Source organism: Apium graveolens, chromosome 3 (assembly GCF_009905375.1).
Source record: "Apium graveolens cultivar Ventura chromosome 3, ASM990537v1, whole genome shotgun sequence".
Classification (NCBI taxonomy): domain Eukaryota; kingdom Viridiplantae; phylum Streptophyta; class Magnoliopsida; order Apiales; family Apiaceae; genus Apium; species Apium graveolens.
In genome coordinates this window covers 173,006,329-173,030,082 of record NC_133649.1, presented here as the reverse complement: position 1 = coordinate 173,030,082, position 23,754 = coordinate 173,006,329, and the positions used below count along the sequence as shown (strand labels likewise).

The window sequence follows — 23,754 nt, the reverse complement described above, 5'->3', positions numbered from 1 at the left end:
TTAACTTCTAAGGGTTCCTGTAACAACAATTCATGGGTTGCCTCCCACAAAGCGCTTCTTTTTCGTCATTAGCTTGACGTTCCGTATCTTTCTCAAGTAGTCAACAAAATGGCACTAACCACCTCTCGGTTTGCCATGTCCCCATAGTAGTGCTTCAACCGCTGACCGTTAACCTTGAATGCTTGGTCCGAATCATTCTCAAAAATTTCCACCGCTCCATGTGGAAACACAGTTTTGACAATAAAAGGTCCAGACCACCTTGATTTCAACTTCCCAGGAAAAGGTCGGAGCCGAGAGTTGAATAACAGAACTTGTTGCCCTGGCACAAATAACTTAGGATGTAGCTTCCTATCGTGCCACCTCTTCACCTTTTCCTTATACATTTTGTTATTCTCGTACGCTTGCAGTCGAAATTCATCAATTTCATTAAGCTGAAGCATTCTTTTCTTACCAGCTGCATCTAAATCCAGGTTCAATTTCTTCAATGCCCAGTAGGCCTTATGCTCAAGCTCCGCCGGTAGATGACATCCCTTAACGTACACCAACTGAAACGGTGACATCCCAAGTGGAGTTTTGTATGCTGTTCTGTAAGCCCAAACAGCTTCATCGAGCTTTAAAGACCAATCCTTCCTTGACGGACAAACAACCTTCTCTAGAATGCGCTTTATCTCTCTGTTAGACACTTCCGCTTGACCATTTGTTTGCGGATGATAGGCAGTAGCTACTCGATGATTCACATTATAACGCTGCATCATAGAAGTGAACTTACGGTTGCAAAAATGCGATCCTTCATCACTTATGATTACCCGAGGCGTTCCAAACCTTGTGAAAATTTGCTTATGAAGAAAATTTAGCACTGCCTTTGCATCATTTGTCGGTAAAGCTTTAACTTCGACCCATTTTGAGACATAATCGACTGCCAGCAAGATGTACTGATTATTGCAAGACGAGATAAAAGGCCCCATGAAATCGATTCCCCATACATCAAAGACCTCGACTTCAAGCATCACATTTAATGGCATCTCATCCTTCCTTGACAAATTTCCCACTCTTTGGCAATGATCACACCTTAAAACCAACTGATGAGCATCCTTGAACAAAGTAGGCCAGAAAAAACCTGCTTGCAGAATACGAGCTGCCGTCTTCTCACCTCCATAGTGTCCACCATAAACCGTGGAATGGCAGTCTCGTAATATCCCCTCCGTCTCACAGAACGGGATACATCTCCTGATGATCTGATCAGCTCCCTGTCTAAACAAATATGGTTCATCCCACATATACCACTTCACCTCATGCAGAAACTTCTTCTTCTGAGCGGATGTCAAATTAAGCGGCATTATATTGCTGACAAGATAGTTTACAATATCTGCAAACCATGGTTCTTCCTCCTGAATTGCAAACAACTGCTCATCCGGAAAAGATTCATTGATTAACATCCTATCTTGTGAAGTAGAATCGGGATTCTCCAACCTAGAGAGATGGTCAGCTACTTGATTCTCAGTACCTTTTCTATCTTTGATCTCTAACTCAAATTCCTGAAGTAAAAGCACCCAACGAATGAGTCTCGGCTTCGAATCCTTCTTAGAAACCAGATAGCGAATAGCTGCATGATCAGTGAATACTGTTACTTTCGTACCAAGCAGATAAGATTCGAAATTTCTCAAAGCCAAAGACTATAGCCAAAAGCTCCTTCTCAGTAGTGGTGTAGTTCAATTGGGCCCCATTTAAAGTCTTACTCGCATAGTAGACCACATGGAAGAGATTTTTCTTGCGCTGTCCCAGAACTGCACCTACCGCATAGTCACTCGCATCACACATCATCTCAAACGGTTCTGTCCAATCTGGTGCTGTAATAACTGGTGCCGTGATCAAACTCTCCTTGAGAGTCTCGAATGCTGCCAAACATTCATCATCAAATTTGAAAGGCACATCTTTCTCAAGAAAACTGCACAACGGCTTAGATATCTTTGAAAAGTCCTTGATGAATCGCCGATAAAAACCCGCATGACCGAGAAAACTACGGATTCCTTTCACCGAATTAGGTGGGGGAAGATTTTCAATGACTCCCACCTTGGCCTTGTCCACCTCCAGACCTTTGCTAGAGACCTTATGCCCAAGGATAATGCCTTCACGCACCATAAAATGACATTTCTCCCAATTAAGTACCAAATTAGTTTCCCCGCATCTTTTGAGTACGGCGCGCAGATTATTCAAACATTCATCATATGAGTGTCCAAAGATGAAGAAGTCATCCATGAACACTTCGACGTTATTTCCAATCATGTCAGAGAATATAGCCATCATACATCTCTGAAAGGTGGCCGGGGCACCACATAACCCAAACGAAACTCTTCAAAAAGCAAATGTGCCAAATGGACAAGTGAAGGTAGTCTTTTCCTGATCCTCTGGTGCAATACAAATCTGATTATACCCGGAATAACCATCCAGAAGACAAAAATACTCATGTCCCGCCAATCTGTCAAGCATTTGATCAATGAATGGGAGAGGGAAGTGATCCTTCCTTGTGGCTTTGTTCAATTTTCTATAATCCATGCATACTCTCCATCCTGTAACTGTTCGAGTAGGGATGAGCTCATTCTTTTCATTTGCGACCACAGTGATACCTCCTTTCTTAGGTACACATTGCACGGGGCTCACCCACGAGCTGTCAGAAATAGGATAAATGATGCCTGCATCTAGCCATTTCAGAATTTCTTTCTTCACCACCTCCTTCATGATCGGGTTCAGTCTTCGCTGTTGTTCCACAGTTGGCTTACTACCTTCCTCTAACAGAATTTTATGCATACAATATGAAGGACTTATCCCCTTGATGTCTGCTATGGTCCATCCTATAGCCGATTTGAATTCTCTCAAAATCCTTAAGAGCTTGTCTTCCTCACTACCTGAAAGGTCAGCTGAAATAATAACAGGTAACGTAGATGAATCACCTAAAAAAGCATACCTCAAGTGTTTAGGTAATGGTTTGAGCTCCAAGATAGGTGCTTCCTCTATTGATGGTTTGAGCTTCCCTTCAGCATTCTTAAGGTCAGAAGTACCAAGAGATTCAAATGGTATGTCGAGCTTTCGCTTCCATGGAGAAGCGTTCAGATATTGTAATTGCTCGTTGCTATCTTCATCATCACTGTCAAATTCCCCCACTAAGGCCTTTTCCAATGCATCAGACATTAGCATGTGATCGAGTTCCGAAGTCACCGCAGAATCAATCACATCCACTTTTAAGCACTCCTCATCTTCTGTAGGGAATTTCATTGCCTTGAATACGTTGAAGGTCACATCCTGATCTTGGACCCGCATAGTAAGTTCCCCTTTTTGCACATCTATCAAGGTACGGCCAGTAGCCAAGAAAGGCCTCCCCAAGATTATGGAAATCTTCTTATCTTCCTCAAAATCCAGAATAACAAAATCAGCAGGAAAGAAGAGCTTATCCACCTTGACGAGCACATCCTCAACTATGCCCCTTGGGTAAGTAATGGAACGGTCAGCCAATTGTAGCGACATGTATGTGGGTTTTGGATCAGGCAGATCCAGCTTTTTAAAGATCGACAACGGCATCAGATTAATGCTTGCTCCCAAATCACAAAGGCACTTGTCAAAAGTTAGATTGCCAATGGTGCAAGGAATGGTGAAGCTTCCTGGATCTTTCAGTTTTGGTGGTAACTTTTGCTGCAGAACAGCGCTGCATTCTTCCGTGAGAGCAACGGTTTCAAGGTCATCCAGTTTCACCTTCCTTGAAAGAATAGTCTTCATAAACTTCGCATAACTAGGCATTTGTTCCAGAGCCTCAGCGAAAGGTATATTGATGTGAAGTTTCTTGAACACCTCCAGAAACTTCCCGAACTGTCTATCCAGCTTTTGTTGCTGCAATCTCTTAGGAAAAGGTGGTGGATGATAGAGCTGTTTCTCCCCTGTATTAGCCTCAGGCAGAGTGTGTTCAACAGTAGTCTTCTTTGGTTCCGCCGCTTTCTCCTTTTGCTTAGATTCTTCATCTCTAACTTCAGCTTCGACTTCTTTTGCCTTTTCAGCATCAGCTACTTTTCCAGACCTTAAGGTAATAGCCTTGACTTGCTCTTTAGCTTCCTTCCTGCCTGGTACTTCCGTGTCACTGGGAAGAGTGCCAGGTTGACGATTGAGCACTGCATTGGCTAATTGACCGATTTGATTTTCCAAGGTCTTGATAGAAACCGCCTGACTCTTGCACAACAGCTTAAGTTCCTCAAAATCAGCACTAGTAGGTGCAGCTGCACTTCCCTGTTGAGGATATGATTGTCTTGTAGCATACTGCTGTGGTTGCTGAAATCCAGGTGGGTTAAACTGTTTACTTACTCCTTGCTGATATGGTGGCTGAATAGCATTCTGATTATTCCCCCAGCTGAAATTTGGATGATTTCTGTTGTTAGGATGATAGGTCGCTGGCACAGGCTGCTGTTGTCGCTGATAATTATTCACATACTGAACAGATTCGTTGACAAGAGAACACTGATCCGTAGCATGAGAACCTGCACAAAGCTCACAAACCATAGCTATTTGATTAACTCCATACGCAGCCAAAGAATTAACCTTCATTGATAGCGCTTGGAGCTGGGCTGTAATAGCGGTGGCTGCATCAACTTCCAGAATACCTGCTACCTTGCCTGACGTCATCCTCTGAGTTGGGTTTTGATGCTCATTTGCAGCCATCGTCTCGATAAGATTATACGCCTCAGTATAGCTTTTAGCCCATAAGGCGTCTCCAGCTGCTGCATCGAGCATGGGCCGAGATTGGGCCCCCAAACCATTATAAAAACCAGTGATTACCATCCAATCCGGCATTCCATGATGTGGACATTTTCTCAACATTTCCTTGTAGCGTTCCCAAGCCTCGCACATAGATTCTGTAGGTTGCTGCGCAAACTGAGTAAGAGCACTCCTCATAGCAGCAGTCTTTGCCATTGGATAAAACTTCACCAGAAACTTTTGCGCAAGATCTTGCCACGTAGTGATGGACCCAGCTGGTTCAGAATGTAACCAGTCTTTAGCCTTATCCCTCAGTGAGAATGGGAAAATCCTCAACTTGATAGCCTCATCAGTCACGCCATTATACTTAAAAGTGCTGCAGATCTTGACAAAATTCCTTATGTGCATGTTGGGGTCTTCAGTTGCCGCTCCTCCAAAAGAAACAGAATTCTGCACCATCTGAATAGTGCCCGGCTTGATTTCAAAGGTGTTAGCTTGAATAGCCGGATGAAGGATGCTTGACTGAATGTCATCAATTTTAGGCCGAGAAAAATCCATAAGAGCTGGATCAGCTTGAACAATACGATCTCCCATGTTTACTGGTTCTTTCTGCTCAGTTCCTGAATCCGAATCCTCAAAATCTAACTTCTCCGGAGTATCAAGAACTTCGTCTTTCTCCTCAGCTGTATCTAAGGTCCTCTTGCGAGCACGAGAACGAGTTTGCATAAACGCTTGCTAAAGAACCTGAAACACAACCGAAAAGAGTAAGTAACTACTATGTCCTAATCACTGAGTCCTAATGACCAATTATGGTAAGTACATAAACTAAACAAATACGCCGAGTCCCCGGCAGCGGCGCCAAAAACTTGTTAGGGTGAAATCACGCACTAATATTCACGCAAGTATACGCGTTCGCAAGTAATATAGAATACTTTCTAGTTCGTTCCCTTAGAGACTCAGACTAAGTTTTTGTCTAATTAAACTCACTCACCAATGTATGACTACTTCTCAATGTTAAGATAATAACACTTAAAATTGTTGATTAAATATTAACTATAATTAACTACTTAATTAACCACTTAACTAACACTTCAACTTACCAATAATAAAACACTCATGAGATCACAACTTCATTATTACTTCCTTCTATAGCCATTGTTATTACCTTTAGCATGTGACAGTGATGACATTAATCGAATAATACAAAACTGATAAAAGCCAACTTTCATTGTACTAATACCATTCTACCAAGCATCCACAATTAAGATAGAAGTTGAATAGTCATCAATTATGTTGAGTTCCTATATGTCTACAGAAATTGACAACACAACGATTTAAGCACAAGTTATTCCTTTTGATTACATAGGGCAAATAAAACTGTTAGAGTTACCCACTAATCATGCACAACATACATGAACCTATGCTAGCATGGCAAGTTCTAAATCTCAAGATCCACCGTCGCTTCACAAGAGATTAATACCCTATCTTATATGTTCGTGACGCATATAAGACGAATACGCACAACCAATACTAGATATCATGCAATCATCACACACTAAAGTATTAAACAATTAACTAAAGAATTCCATAATAAATCCGTTGCAACCCCATGATCACGATTAGCCCATAATAGAACTTATCGCCATCATGGGTTCATATAAAATCATGATAATTAACACAAGAAAATAATAACTAAACTAATTATATTAAAACAGAGTACGTCACAAGAGTAAATAAGTCAAAGCAAGAAAACTAGCATCCAACGTTACAACGAAACAAGAATCACAAGAATATATGCTTTCTCTTCGCTGCAGTGTGCTAAATCGGTCTTCTTCCTTATCTCCTTCGCTTCTTGCGCAAAACACAATCTAAAATATAATCTCCCTCTTATTCTCTATGAAAACGTCTCAAATCTACTTATATAATAGTCCCATAAAACTCAGATTACATAGAAGTTGGAAGCCAAACAGAAGTAGAAGTCTAAAATAATTCAGCTTTTTCCCCGACCCTGCGCGGCCGCTCAGCATTTCTGCGCGGGCGCGCAAGGCTGCTGCGCGGCCGCTCAGCATTGCTGCGCGGGCGCGCAGGACCCTACTGGAAAAATTCCAGGTTTGCTCCGTTTCTTCGCCGTAATCTGCCCGTTCTTTTCCTCTCTCAATGGTGAACACATGCCAAGGCTTATTCTTGATGATTCCTCCTCCGAAATGCAACTAATACCCTGAAATGCATAAACACTAGAAAAACGCATCAAATACACAAAATACTTGATTTCAAGACACCAATTTAAGCCATTTTAAGACGTTCTAAGTGGTATAAAATGCCACTTATCAATAGCCAAGGCAATTTGGTTGTCAAAATAGAGAACTGTTGGAGGCAAATCAGCAAGTTCTAAATTTTTAAGAAGACGCTTTAATAAAGTCTTTACATTTGGTAATGACCATTGACCGGTATTCAGCTTCTGTAGAACTATGTGCCACAAAAGTAACTTGCAATTGTGCAGTACTTGTGGAGACCGGTAGCATTCCTTGAGATATAGTGCCAACAAGATATCGTAAAATTTTCTTCGCTGCTTAAAAATGTATTGGGGACTGCTTAAACTGGCTCAAAATTTAAACAAAAAAAGTAATTTATGGCCTAGCTAAGGTAAATGAAATTACCAAGGAGCCTCTGATAAGTAGTTGGGTTGGGAACCATGTTTCCTTGCTTATGTGTCAGCTTTAGGTGATAATCAAGGGGCAATTTGAGAGGTTTGACACCTTAAAGATTGTATATATTCAATAATTTGATAATTTTTATATTATGTTGGGATAGAAAGAAGTCAACATTAGTTATGTCCACTTCGAGGCCTAAAAAATAACTAATTGGACCTAAGTCCTTCATGTGAAAGTATCGGTCAACATTATTCTCAGATGAGTAATATGATGCTCATCATCCACTGATTAGAAGATCATCCACATAAATGAGCATGACCTTAACCACTTTTTCTTACTTTTAAATGAATAAATAGCAGTCGGACTTGGGCTGAAGAAAACCAAGTTTCAGTAGTGTTGAAGAAAATTTAGAGAACCATTGTTGAGGGGCCTATTTTAACCCGTACCAAGCTTTAAGAAGAAGGCATAACAATTTCACTCTAGATTTCTAGACACTAGCACTAACTATAATTTTACACCAAGGTGAGAATACCCTAGTGGCAGCTTCATGTAGACCCTTTCTTGGATGTCACCATGTAATAATGCATTGGTGACATCCATTTGTGTTATATGCCAATTCAAGATTACAGACACAACAAGTAGAGTGCGGATGTCATCTTTGGCACTAGGGAAAAAAGTAATCATCCCCTGTATGTTTAATTGCAGCCAAGCATTACCAGCCTGTCTTTTTTTTATCTACTGGTCCATCAGAGTAATATTTTTGTTTTAAATAACCATTTGTATCCAACGACCTTCTTGTTAGAAGGTAAGGTTATTATGGTCCAGATATTTTTACTCTCTAGTTCTTGTAACTCAGTATTTTATGGCTTGAATACAATTAACCTGTATCACTAACAACATTTTTATGGTAAAAAGGATCTTTGATAAGAGCAGTTGTGGAGAGAAAATACTAGTATTCTGGTTGAGTTAAAGGGTACACTAGGGGCGGTAGTGAGGCCTGAAAGGTTTGATATTGTTACATGTAGGCTGGTGGTTTATGAGCTCCAATAGAATGTCTGACAGGTGGATGTATATGTCTTGATGATTCTGAGGTAGAGCTATCTGATGATGTTGATGGTGCAGTTTTTATGATTAATGCAGCCTTTGTTAGGGAAAAAGGAGCCAAAAAATAGGCAAGGGGCGTGTATTATTAGTTTGAGATTTTCAAACTCTTTTGTCAAAACGGGAAACACTGACAAAAATAAACGGGTTGTTGCAACTTAAATATTGAAAGACTTAATGAACTGAAAGACATGGAGGTTTTAATCAATACACTTTATATAAGATATATATATATATATATATTGTGCTACAGCTCCTAAAAATACAAAGTTAATTTTCTTAGCTTCTTCTCAAGAACAGGTTCTTGAGTTGGTTTACAAAAAGAGGAAATATTACAATCAGTTTTTGCTCACTATTTTTGCACAACTAAGTATGGCATGAGCACAATATTAATACTACCTTGTACTACCCTTAGTGCTCATCCATTTATTCCTATCCTTCTAGGGGACACATAACAACTTTTACGGATGACACCATTTGTTATTCGCTCCTGATCTTTTGCTGTTTGCTTTGTTTTCTTTCTCTCCAAGTTTGTTGTAGACTTGACACATGTCTATGGACCCCCTCCATGTACAAGATGCTGTTGTGATTTGTTTTTTCATTTTTGGTAATTTGTACCTTCATTTGTCCTGTTGTGAAGAGGTCATGTAAAGATATCGTGAACTCCATTTGATTTGAATATGTTATCAGAGTTTACTTTGGACTTCTCGATGTAGTGTCATTCTACACTCTACTGTTTAGCATTTTTCTTGACTTCTCGGTGTAAAACATAATCATACTTCTTTATGTAGTACAAGTTTGGACTTCTCGACATAAGCCAAACTTGGACTATAACAAAGTTTGGCTATGGACTTCACGATATGGCTCTTTTAGACTTCACGATATTGAACTTAAACTTTTTTGCAACTTTATTGGTCTTCTATCTTCAATTTGCTGATTGAAAAATCTTCATTGAACTTTTTTCAAATTGATTTATTCTAAAACTATTATGCACGAGACTGTTGCATGAAAAACTCTAAGCTCTTATAACATTATGAGTTGTCTAAGATACTATCAGGACAGTACATTGAAACCTATCATTAAGACAAATGTAAACTCCATTTATTGATAGAAAGTAAATATTATAGTTTGAGTAGGCTTGTTATGATGGTATAAATATGTCATATACCTAACAGCCTTCAGGCCAGGTGAAAGACATATATCATCAAAGAAAGTATTATGTGTAGATGATTTTCAGGTCTCTTGAGGCACATGTAAAGGAGACATGTAGTTATTTATTGAGTCAGGATAATATGGAAAGATGGTTTCATGAAACAGAACATCCCTTAAGGTTTGGTTATCAAGTCTATCACCTGATATCATTTCTTGGATGCAGAGTATCCCACAAACACACATGGTACAACCTTGACATTCAGTTTATCAGGGTCATGAAAGGAATATGTCCTAAGTCCAATCATGTATTAGGATTTAGGAATAACTTTTTATATAATCTGTTTTGATTTCATTGATTTTAATAAAAGACTTGTTTTGTTTTTATTACGGGCTCTATCTATTTAAGTATTTAAATAAGATATACCATAGTTTAGAGTAAAGCTTTTTATGGATTATGATGAGATAATAATAGTGAGACCTAAAAAGATGATAACTCTAAACTTAAATAGTTCATGGTCATAGGATTACTAACTGGTAATTAATAATCCGCAAATATCGGTACATACTATGTTTGCTTCATTATGAAGGATGTCTTTTCTCATAGACATTTGTGTGGTGACACTATAGCTAGTATATAGGTGCTTATTATAGAATAAGTTCACTGAACATGACTCACACAGCTGAACAACTGATGGAGTTCACTCACGTGTCAGCTGTTGTTCACATAGTGATAGTTGTACAAGTATCCTTAGACTTGAGGTCATCATAGTCATCTTGTGTACACTGAACTATGCTTTGGTTTAGTTCTTAGTCTCCAGGGATAATTATTAGGGCTCTTCCGGGTATAGGAATTTGTACACGAAGATAGTGTATGATCAATAAAGGATCTACCCCTTCTAGTGAAGGAAGCGAATGTTCAAGGCTGATCCACTTATGCTAGTTCAGGAATCTCTGGCCAGAGTAAATGAAATTAGAAAGGAGTTTCTAATTTACATAGAACTACGCATAGTAAATGGTAAGCAAGTGATTGAATTAGATAGGCTTGACACGAGATCCATGCCTTGTATTTAATCGGGACATTGTAGGGTAGAAGGAGTTTATTGTACGGTAACTATTCACTAACAGGTTCTTGTTATTCTAAGCAGTGAATTCATATTATCCGGATAGTCGCGATATGTTGAGAAGCATCACTCACGATGTAGAATAAATGTGATTAATTAATTAATCATATTTAATAAATTAGAGAATTTATATAAATAATGATAAAATAGTTTTATTATTATTTATCTCTACTACCGGCTTAATATTGAACCTACAGGGTCACACCATAAAAAGAGAATGATTTAATGGTGGAGGAATTAATTAATAATGGGTAATAATTATTTATTTATGAAATAAATAATTAATTGGCAAATTTAATAATTGATTAAATGAGATTTAATTGATTATAAATTAATTAAGAAAAGTTCTTAATATTATTAATTAAGGATTTAATTTGTGGAAATTAAATCAAGAGAGAGAATTATTTCTAAAGTGTTTAGAAAAAGGATTAATAATTAAAAGGTGTTTTATGGGATAATAATAATATTATTTATGGGAAAATTTCAGCTGAAAATTTTGCCTATAAATACACTATTATAGACCCTATTTTATTCTAACCCACAACAAACCCGAAAACCCAAAAAGTTTGAAAAACTCAATTCTCTCCACCTCCTTCCTCCTCCGTAACATCGTTTTCTTGGTGGATACCGGTGGAGTGCTTCACACTTGAGGAGCAACAGCTAAGGATCTCTGATCGTTGTCTCCGAATTATTTTAAAAAGGTTAGATTCGATCCCTCGAATTTTTATTCACGATTTATATGCTTTTATTTGGATTTTGTATGTGTAAAAGTGTTTTGCCATGCCCCGCTGCGTTAAAAATCCAACAGGTCATAGTTTGGATTGGTTGCAAATTCAAGGAAAATCATTACTTTGAAGTTAGAGTATTTTGGTAATTATTTGAATAGGTTCTCATTAGGTGTTGGTTTATTGAACATTGAGCTTGGTATTCTATTTATGACATAGACATAGTTTCAAAATAATAGTCCTGAAAAGAAAAGAGCAAGTGGAAGTAAGTCTGATTGATCTGTCTATCTTAAGAATATATCGATGTTTTCTTTCGACACGAGCATTTTTCTATGCTCGATGAGAACATGATGTTTGATGGACGATGTCATGAAGAGCAAAGAACTTAGTGCATTTTAAATCCAGAAATTCCGGTGCATTTTCTGATCGTATTTTTCTTAAAGGTATAGAAAAATGGGTTTGAACAAAGTTGAAAAATGTTTGAAAGGCAGATTGAAAATCAGACTTGTATACTAATAAGGCAATCCCAGTATATCGACTGTGATCATTCACTAGATTGATAAAATATCTAAAATTTCCTTTAGTGGGTATTTTATAGGGTCCCCGGATATTAAGATGAATAAGATCAAATATCGACGAAATATGAGATACACTTAAATTATAGGATAATTTAGTGAATATCATCATGGGATAGGTAACATAGTCATATTAGTTTTAGTAGGTTTTGGAATATCTAGAATAAGGTGTAGTTTAGATATTGGCATATGACCAAGTCGATGATGCCAAATATTATCATAATCAACATTGTTTGCAAGACATGCATGGGGAGTTTGTTTATTAGACAACCATTTGACAAGATCAATTATGTCAACAAAATAATACATGCCATGTTTAGCCTCTCCCACGGTAATAACATTTTGAGAGACACTATCTAAAATAATACAATGACTAGGCAAGAACTTCACTTCACGATTACTATGCTTAATCAATTTCTAAACATATAGTAAATTATGTTTAAAATTTGGAACACACAATGTATAATTCAAGAAGAGAGTGTTTGAGATAGAAAATGTAACTGTATAAGTTCTATTGATAGTAGACTTAGTAGGGAGATTTTGATATGAGTGCACCGGAGATTTGAGGTTGAACATATGTTGTGTCATGTGATCAGACGCCCCAAAGTCAATAATCCAATTAGTTGAAGGACAGTGGTCATTGTTGCATCCCATCATTTCAGAGAAAGGTGTTCCAGGTATCTCTCCCTCTGAGTTGGATGCTTGGGAGTTTTCCAGATTCATATGCTGAGAAAATTGAGTTAGCTGTTGTGATGAGAACACTGGAGTATCACTTTTAGAATATGAGAACTGAGCCACATTCACAGATTTTAAACCCCCAGTTTGAATATTATTTCTCCATCGAGGTTTATTGTCTGCATAAGAATGTGAAGCTGATTTTTATTGAGAAGTATTTTGATTTCCAGGGTAGTTGGCAAGTCACTTGGGATACCCAACAATAGTCTAACATATGTCATGTGTGTGCCATTTTCCACCACATGTTGCACATTGATAGGTTTTGGAAGTGTTTCCAAAAGGTCACTAGCTATAAAGAGCAACCATATTCTCAGTTTTATAGCCATATATCGAATCCCTCTGGGCTTCCTCCTATTTAAAGTTATAGAGGCACTTTTAACACTAGGTAGAGGTTACACTAGTAATGAATGACTTTTTATAGTGAATATGCATCATTTAGACCGTTCAAAAATTGAAACAACTTGCATTTCTCCTCTTGAGTTTCAATATCAGAAAGTATCTTGGTAACTTCAGCAGTAGGGTTATCGATAATGTGTAGGACTTTCAATGAATCAAGCTTGTTTAAGTTCATATAAATTTATATTCAACTTATATTTACGAGACCCATTAGTTAAAGAGAATCATTATTCTAAATTGTTCTATATATATTTAAAAGTGCTCATATAAATAGCTGACTTACATATAATAGGTAAGAGATTGGATTTAATCCAAGAGATTACCATGTTATCGCAAGTTTCCCACATTTTAGCCTTGGAAGGGTCATTAATTGGAACTTGTACACTGCCTTTAACAAAATTCAGCTTTCTTTTAGATGAAAGAATGATCTCCATGGATCATTTCTAAGATCTATAATCAGAACTACCATGAAGATTTTTAAGTTGAATAGAGAGTTTGATCCATCAGATAGATGAAAGAACAATGGATTGCTCATGTCTTGATATGTTAAGCGAGCATTAGCCATGATTCACAGCAAGATTGTAAAGAATCCACAAAGAAAACTCACAAAGAAAAAAGTAGATATAATGATAAGTGTGTAAAAAATAAAAAGATGACAACTTTGATAAATCAAAGCGCATATTTATCTTGCTCCGATACCATGATGACAAGTATAAAAAATATTCAGACCAATGCAAGATTATAAACACGACATTCACAGAAATCTCAAAGCATAGAAAATATAGAGATACTTTAAAGATTTAGAGAATAAATGACTTCTCCAATATTAAAATAACGGCATAGTCTTTCACTACACTAATGATAAATATATAAAGGGAGCAAATAGGGTTCTAATCATGTGACTTTACTCTCAAGTCATGTGACACTAATACAGATTATTGTGACAACTAATCATTGAGAAGAAGGAGACTTGAGGAGCGTGATATCAATAATTTTGGAACTTTCTCAATGTGATGTCAATCACATTTATTTAAATACCCCCCGGTAAAAAAATTGAGGAGAATAAATTGAACTCTACTTATTTGAGGGAGAGTTAAAATACTCTTCTAGCTTTTAAAAAAAATTCTCCTTAAAATTTAATTTACGAGTTCAAAATGAGGAGTTGTGGGATATGCTTTTATCTTGGATAAAAGTTATGACTTGTTAAGATTTATGATATTTTATAGTTATATTTCTTGTAGTTTGCGATGTATATCATACTAACTTTACGATTGAAAAGTGTTATCCAGCCCGTGAATTTTGAAATGGCTTGAAAATTCTTTCTCCTCACGTCTGAGTATGAAGGATGAAAATCCCCGTAAAAAGAAGGTTGTAAAAATTAGAATATTAAATAAACAGCGAGACATGTTAAAAGTTACAAATTTATACGTCAACTTAATACTAACAAAAAAGACCTCCATGAATAGAGGCAAACGAACAAAGCCGAGCAAAGTTATGTCTGAGCGGAGCTTAATTTTTTTCACACGAGCCGAGCCGAGTTTTATAACAGAGCCGAAAGTGATATTTAAACTCAACTCATTTATAAACGAGCCGAGCCCGATCTGAATATGACTTTGTTCACGAACAACCGAGGTAAGCCGAACTCGAGCCGAGTCGAGTTGTCTGGTAATAGTTCGCATATATTTTTCAATCGATCAATCTTAAATTATAATTCATAATTCTACAAGTTGTATCGAGATCAAATATTAGTCTTATCTTATAATTATATACGCACTTGCACACTGTACACTTGTTTCTTAATTTATATATATTTATTTCTCAAGACAAGTTTTAGAAATATAACCAATTTTATTTTAAATTATTGAGACATTCGTAACTTCAGAAACCATACTTAACTTTTTGAACTCTCGATGTCGAAATTTTATTATGTTTTGATATTTTGCTTAAATGTGGTTTATGTAAATTACAAGTTATTTCTTGGTGTAAATGAAAATGTGAATAATTTGAGATGAATATATCATGATAATAATAATTGATAGTTTCCTTGCGAAAATATTAGTGTTAAATTTTAAAAAATAAATAAATCTTCTAAAATAATTAGATTATTAATAAATGTTGAAAACTGTACTAATAAAAAATTTAAGTAATTAATAATAATTTTTTATCTATAATATATATATAAATTTTATCTGAGCCGAATCGAGTTACCGAGTTCGAGCCGAGTTCGAGCCGAACAGACAAAAGGCTCAGCTTGGCTCTTTTACTCATCCGAGCCCATTTTAACGTTCAAGATCGGGTTGTTTAAGAAAAAGAGTAGTCGGGTTCCCTTAAATGAACTGATCCCGAATTTTGTTGACGAAAATATTTATTCATTTGCAGTCCTACGTACTCGTAATAGTTTTCAATTAATTATTTATGGTTGGGCGTCGTAGTATATATGCAGCTCTTAAAGTCTTAATACAGTATATATCATTTCACGGACTTTGTTTAGAATAATGCTAGATTCACAAAATTGTGTATAAAAATTTTCACAAAATAAATATGTGGCAGACCTTGACTGGAATGGGTCCTTGCATCCATATCAATCATCCAATTAAAATATCACACATATTATTACACATCATTTTTAAAAAAAATTGTGCACCAAATTTTGTGCATATAACATATTCCGTAATTTAACCCTCAAATGCACTTACATGTAGTCCCCGACCATAAATGCATGTATTTCGTTTACACATCTGAGTAGGGCTCTCAAAAAAATTCAAAAAATTTGATATCCGTTCGAAAAATTCGCATTCGTATTCGAGAAAAAAACGGATATTATCTATATCTGAAATAAAACGGATATTATCTGTATCTGAATCCGTAATATTCGAATCTGAAATTAAATATATATATATAGAGAGAGAGGGAGAGAGAGAGAGTAAAGTTCTGTGGAGTCCACCTTTTAATTGGAGTCCTCGGAGTCCATATATGTTCTGCAAGTAAAATATAGCTTAAAATATTACAAAACATATTATTTTTCGACAAACATCACTATTCTATTAAAAATGTTGTAGGTTGCATACATTTTACAAGCAGAACATTGTAAAAATATATTATTCTACAAAACATGTTTAGTTTGCAGAACATAAATGTTAATGTTGCAGAACGTATTGCAGAACATACATATTTTACTGTAAATATATGAGATTTGTATGATTTTGTTGAAGTTATGCTATTTGTGTAACATGTTTTGCAAAATAACACGTTTTATGAGATATTTTATTTGCAGAACGTAGATGGACTCCGAGTACTACAACAAAAAGGTGGACTACATAGAACTCAGCCCTATTTATGAAATTACATAAAAAAAATTAACTTTGTAAATTTGTTTAATAAGATGAGGTCGGTAAAGATTTTACTTTAATACTATTTGTCAGTCTAGGAATTAAGATTCGCACGGCATGCAAAGGCTTTACCAAAAAATATAAACACAAAAGTCAGAATTCGACATCTCCTTTTATCTAACAAATGAAGAAATTATAAATGTGATTGTACCGAACATCACGCGTGTTCGTATTCATGTTGGATCACTTTATTTGAATGTCGTTTCGATCATCAGATGTAGGGCTTTCAAACGGATAATTTGTATCCGTATCCGTATTCGTAATTATCGGATTCAGATATGGATAATATCCGCTTTATTTCGGATACTAATAATACCCGTATTTTCTCGAATATAAATACAGATATTTTGGGCGGATGTCGGATTTTTTGATACCCCTACCATATTGACAATGATTTCAGAACAATTTTTTTACAAATAAAGCTCAAATGATATTTTTATATATGTAAAGTATTTATACAATTATAATAAAATTTGTATAAATATATTATTTAATTCATATACATACAAGTTAATAGAATAAATTTCTAATCATATATAATTATATATTATATAATTTAAATATCATATATATACATATACATATATATATGGATTCCGACTATTCCAAGTAGACTTCATAGAACTTTACTATTCAAAACGTGTATATACCATTCTACTTTGTATAAATTTCGTTGTCTGAAAATAGCAAACTGAAAGCTCTCTCATGCACTTCATTATATAAATATATAAACAGTCATTTATTTATAAAGACTTGTCAAAGCAAGCAAAACACAAAACATATATGATGTAACATAGCCAAAACAGACTTAAAATCCCATTAAAGTTTCCAGGCCCTCTTCCATTTCCACAACAGTAGACAAGAAAGTGGTGCTGGGATTCCTAGCAGAGCAGTTTCCCCGAATCTCCCCTTGTGTTCCTGTCAGCACACTCAACATCCCCATCTTTAGCATTCCAGTTATAAAATTCCCGTAAAACAAGCTCTGATTGATAGCAAAACTTGTAACGATGCTTCGTGTCCTGCTATCCGTATACAAATCCTGGTCCGAGGTGAAAAGACCTTGTCGATTCATGAGGTCAACATAGTACCTGTTATCAAATACATTCGGACTTCGGATATCGAGATTAGTGGTGTTGGTAGAGTTTGAGGTTGGACAAATGATTTTGAGGTTATTAGCGAAGGTTTGATCCATGGTAGGGTCTTGGTTGGGGTAAAGTCTACCAGTGAAAGAAGTGCAATGACCAATGCCAATGGTGTGTCCTCCGGAGAGCGCAACTGCGTCGGTTGCGGTGAGATTTTTGGTGGCAAGAGAGGAGAGAATGGCACTTGTATTGGCAGTTGGTGGGGGAAGGTTAGCGAGTGTTTCATTTCTGGTTGCAAAGTTGAGGCTGTCGCGGCGTCCGAATGGTACTCTGTAGTTTGGACCACCTGACTGTATAACAGACAAACAATTTAGTGCACACAAGATAATTAATACTCGTAAAAAACTGTTTCTTTAACGAGAATTCAAATTTGTAATTTTTTTTCTTGTTATGTGTACGAATGTACATAGAGCATACTTGTCATGTGAACTATCCAAATATTTATTACATATATAATTATTTTAACTGTTAAATACGTTGAGGCAATCAGATAGATGAGAGTAGGTAATTAAATTACCAGAACAACTGCATCACGAGCAGCAAGAGCGGTAATATCAGCACAGGAGACGACTCTTCCACACTGATTCTGAACAAGTCTTCGGAGTTCCTCGATGATTTGAAAAGCCTTGGCCCTCAATGTAAGGTTTGGTGGTGCATTTTTTTCGCTTGGTCCACTTGCTGAACCATCTAGCAAAACTGACGCATCACATCCCTGGCATCATCATCCATTACAAATCAGAGCTAACAATTTTAATTTCAATTACACCCAAGTTCAATCACTTACTATTATCTGCACATTTATATAAATTTCTGTACAACAATTTTGTCCAATCAAATTCTAAGCAGATTTTTCAATTATCTACATGAATATATAGAGAACACACACTCACACGCACAAAAAGAGATCTCTTTTAATTTTACATATCAGAAATTGCTATTAATTTTTTTTTAAAAATTTTAAGGTTTTAAGATGGCTAGTAACTTAATATGGTTTCAGAGTTGGTGACGGGACTCCGGAAAGGTAAGAGTTCGGTTTTTATATACCTCCAAGTTTCTCAAATATTTAATATTTGGCTTCCTATATTAGGAATAAACTTAACAAGACATCTAAAATCGCGGTGTAAACATTAATGACTGCACGAACTTATATTTCATGGTGCAGTAATACTGGCGTATCTACGGTTGAGGTTCAGCAGAGACTACAAGCTACTATATAAGCTGTGACATGTGTCACGTATGTGGTTCCTAGAATCTGTGGAGTAAAATGGTTGAATTAAGTTGATATATATATAGTAGAACATTATATGATGATGTGTGTGAACAAACCTGCACAAAACAATCATGGAAATGCATGCGGAGTAATCCAGCAGCAAGACCTATATCTGAGGCGAATTCGGTTTGAAGCTTTGTCCTCACAATGGATTCAAAGTTTGGACAGCTTGTGGTATAGAAGTTGTAGGAGAGTCCAGGCACCAATGGTGGGGTTTGTGCCTCACACACATACAAGCTGCTGGAAAATATTAGGAAAACACATGGTAAAACAAGTAGTTTGGAAATTAAAGAAGCAAATGTTGAGGCCATAATTTTTTGCTTCAGTGTTTATGCAGGGTGTCCAAGTGTAAAGGGGCTATTTATACAAAAAAAGTGATCTTGACCTACATACCTGGGTTGATATATTAATCACATGCTCAATTTGATTAATGGACAATATACTATTAGTATAACCATTTAATATTTAAAAAACCTCTTTCTAACTCCTCATTTCCAACCCAAAGAAGTAATTATCTATATCTTTATCACATAACCGGATATAGGGATTGTTCATTGTTACTTAAAAATTCATCTCCATCGTAGGAGCCCTTATCCTATATTTTTAAAGACTTAGGGAAAATGATACCCAATTCTTGTTTTGTTTGGGTACGAAAGTTAAGAAATAGATATAAAGTAATGAAAAAGATAAAAAAAAGTGGTTAAAGTGTAGGACCCATTAAATTTTAATATATAAAAGGCAGATATTGGAATAAAATTAGTGTGAAAATGGAGGAAAAGTGAAAAACTTTTGGGACCTATTGATTATTTTTGATAATTTTTGAAATGTAAAGAATTGGATAGAACATCCAAAAACGAAAATGTAAAAAAATGGTTGCGATAGAGGCAGTAATAATCAATTTTACTTTCATATCTTGTGACTCATCATTGCATATGATTTTGGATAGACTTTATTTGTAAATTCAATTTATAAACAATATAATTCAATGCAATTTAAAATTTATTTATTTGCTACTTTTTTAAAAAATATATTATTATTAAATAAATTTTTACAAATATAAATATATAATTAAAAAAATTAAATTTTATTTTGTAACATATGGGGTAAAAAAGTCAAATTTAATAAAGCAAAGTATTTTAATTGATGTTAAATTAATTAATTAATAACTAATAAAAATCATATATAAAGATATGGTAAATTAATATAGGGAATAATATTGACAAGACATCTTTTTGTTAAGTAATTTAGAAAATCTCCAACAGTTATGATCTAAAAATCCAAATTTGGATCACCAACTGATCCAAATTTTTGACCAACTCCAATAATGTGATCCAAATATCTGATCCAAATTATTTTTTATATATAATAATATATAAATATCATATTAAACAATTGTATCTTAAATTTATCATTTAATTATTATTAACCATTTATATAACATTTCATAAATTAATTAAATCAAAAAAAATTAATACACATTAAAATATTAAAATTGTGCACTTAATTCACGAAAAACACATTTATTGCAATAATTAACATACAAAATATTATTGATACACACTAATTTTCCTAATTAGTATATTCTTCCCACAAATGCTCAATTAATGTATCTCTCTTATTTTTATTTGAAATTTTATTGAAATTATATTTTCTCATTATTTAAATTTTTATTTTAAAAATAAATTTTGTTAATTATTAATTATATTATGTTATTAATTATATAATTAAATAATTAAAAATTAATTTAAAATTATATAAACTACAAATAACAAAATTATTATTTTATATTAAATCAAGTAATCTAAATTTGGATCAGTGAACAATTATAATGATCCACTACTGAATCCAACGTTGGAATGAAATTTGAATAATCTACCCCAAATTTGAATCAGGTTGTATTTGTTCTTAGCAAGTATTACAGTAATCCAGTACCTTGCTTTAAACACTGAGCCATTTTTTGAATTGTACTCCCTCTGTCCCATTCAATTCTATACACTTTCCTTTTGGATGTCCCATTTAATTCTATATATTTTAAACTTACCAAAAATAGTAAAAATTTAATAATATAAAAATCAACTACATCCACTACTTACCCACACTACACTCACTTTATCCATTAAATATTGATTGGTCCCACCACTTTACCCATCTTTATACTTTTTTCTCACTAAATTATACTTTATCCTTCTCTCTCATCTCACTATCTTATCAAAATTCCCAAAAATAACATTATTTAACTACTATGTCTTGTCCTCCGTGCCCAAACCATTTGTATACAAATGCCCGGGACGGAGGGAGTAAATGTTAATGGATACTTTGAGTTCACACTAGTCGGTCACACACATTAGAAACCTGTTAGGGAAATTTGGATAGGGAAATTTGGATATCAGATATATGTGTTTTTTCCATTTTAAATCCATTTCAAACTCATATCTATCACTTGGTTCAAATGATTGCTGTGAAACCCATGCCAGAAAATCACTACAGTAGGAATTGATATTTAGGGGAAGTGGATATGGAAAATGATATAAGATATCACATTTAATTTTATCATCTTTGTTTCTACAATTAATTACAATTTCAATACACGTATTTTAAATTTAATATATTATTTAATTTTAAATAAAATTATGATAATTTTTATTTAATGCCAATTAGTAAAATTTTAATTTATTAAAAAATATTAAATTATTATTTAATAAGTTAAATTATATTTTACTAATCATATAATTTTATTAAATTTCTGTTAGTAAATTATGTAAGAACACTTAAACATAATATTAAAATTAAATTTGAGTGGTCATATATTTAAAATTAAACAGATTAATTTCAGCACACAACCACACACATAATATAATAAAAAATTAGGAATTATTCCGTATCTCTACACCATATCAGCTTAATCTTATGAGCTTAACTTTATTCCTCCATTTCAAACTCTTAACTTACCAAACAGACCACTTATAAACGTACAACAAGAATTGATTATTAGGGTAGAACATCAGTAAATTAAATTATTAACTCTGATATTTCTTTATGACTTTCAATTTCAGCATTGCAAAAAATAAATTATTTTAGATTATTTGCATCTATCAATAAATATATTACGTAACTAAATTTGTAGTGTTTTTTTCTGTCAGGAACTAAATTTATAGTGTTGATTGTTTACCTTTTCAATAATTTATATATATATTTAAAAATGCTCACAAATCTACTTTATTGGATAAGATTAATATTTAGGCGAGTAAACTCTCACCGGAACAAAAGTTTAAACTTTAAAGGCGAATAATAAACACAGGAGGTGACCAAGTGGCGTACGTATGTTATGATTTGGTACGTAATTTAATACTACCAAGAAATATCAACACATAAGGCGTCCACGCTCCAAAATTTATGAAGAAAATTAAGAAAACGTACAACATGTGGCGGGCGGGTGGGCCGAGTGCATGTCACAGCAGCACGGACATGTGAAGATAGGAATGTCATGACACCAATTAGTCAGATATATCTTTTCATGATTCGGCATGTCTCTTTTACTATTTTTTTTACTTTTTTATAATTATTTTAATATTAGAAATATTCAGAAATAACATTTATAATTTTAAAATATTTACATATATTTTAATATCAAAAAAGTTACTAATATAAATGAGTATTATGATGATATTTGGTTGTTACTGTCAACTAAAGTTAATTTTATATTCAAGTTCACTGTATATTTATATAATAATTATTTATTAAATTTTATTATATTTAATTGATATATGACATGCCAGTTTGGGGCTCCATTTAGTAGCCTCACGGATAATTTCATTCCCTTCACTAGCAAGATCATGCCATTTGTGCATGTTTTTCGACAAAAAACATGCCTATAGATATGCATTTGGGGAGTCTCTTGATAGGTATCCGGTTAACCCGGGCATAAACGGGATTTGTACAGCTGACGCGAATGAGAGTGAGGGCGGAATAAAAGCTTGCGACTATATAAACTACATACATAATTTTGAAATTCTAGAAATACCAAATTAATTAAATTAGACTAATTAAGATTCTTTTTGAAATTGTTGTTAAAAATTATTGCGCCATTTAAAAAAGTGTTGGTGAAAAAATTATTATTGAAAAAATCAGATAACTATTTGATAATATTTTTACTATATATATTTTAATATAAAAAATATAGAAAATAATATTTTTTATAGGATTTGATGGTGAAATTTTTATTTACTTCCTGCAAAAATTAAAAAGCAGTTTTTCGAAAAAAGATTTAACTGTTTTTAGCAAAAAAAGTGTTGTATGCAATATTAATATGCCAAAGGCACCCTAAATATGCAAGTAACGAATGCAAACCAAATTATCAGTACATAAATTTAGCAAAAAAAAACAGTAATTCTTTTTATGTGCGTGTACTAAATTAATTATTTAGAGCAGGAAAAAATTAAATTAAATTAAGCAGTACTGACGATGAGTATAAATTAGCATGGACCATGAATGGTCACAATATATGTATCAAAATGTAGTGGATCCAGTTTGCCTACACAGGCAATAAGGACAGCTAATTGCTTGAATAAATGTATGTATATATATAGGGTTAAATATCAAAGTGGTCACTCAACTGAAGGTCATATATCAGTTTAATCATCAAATTTAACGGGATATCATTTGAATCACTAAAATAATAATAAATATCAAATAGATACCTCAAAATATGTGCTCGAGAATTAAAATTTATTTTATGGAGTTCTAAATATATTTTTTAAATCTTA

The 23,754-nt window shown here is 34.2% G+C and overlaps 1 protein-coding gene and 1 non-coding gene across 2 annotated transcripts; one reads left to right on the top strand and one right to left on the bottom strand.

Annotated features, from left to right (window-relative positions):
• Positions 1-4,828: 4,828 nt before the first annotated feature.
• On the top strand, positions 4,829-4,935 carry LOC141715688 (small nucleolar RNA R71). Its single transcript, XR_012572440.1, has one exon. It is a non-coding gene; the product is annotated as a small nucleolar RNA R71 (small nucleolar RNA).
• A 12,328-nt stretch (positions 4,936-17,263) lies between these two features.
• Positions 17,264-19,334, bottom strand: LOC141712939 (peroxidase 12-like). The gene is made up of 3 exons (XM_074516070.1): positions 19,048-19,334; positions 18,239-18,433; positions 17,264-18,011 (listed from the first exon to the last, which is right to left on the bottom strand). The coding sequence occupies exons 1-3, from the start codon at positions 19,300-19,302 to the stop codon at positions 17,388-17,390; spliced, it is 1,074 nt and encodes a 357-aa protein (XP_074372171.1). The 5' UTR covers positions 19,303-19,334; the 3' UTR covers positions 17,264-17,387.
• Between the last annotated feature and the right edge of the window lie 4,420 nt (positions 19,335-23,754).

Excerpts from the sequence above, each read along its gene's own strand:
- LOC141712939 (XM_074516070.1), bottom strand. The coding sequence starts at position 19,302 with ATGGCCTCAACATTTGCTTCTTTAATTTCCAAACTACTTGTTTTACCA. Across the intron at positions 18,434-19,047 it reads TCCATGATTGTTTTGTGCAG|GGATGTGATGCGTCAGTTTT; the intron begins GTTTGTTCACAC and ends TGATGATGCCAG. Across the intron at positions 18,012-18,238 it reads CTCGTGATGCAGTTGTTCTG|TCAGGTGGTCCAAACTACAG; the intron begins GTAATTTAATTA and ends TCTGTTATACAG.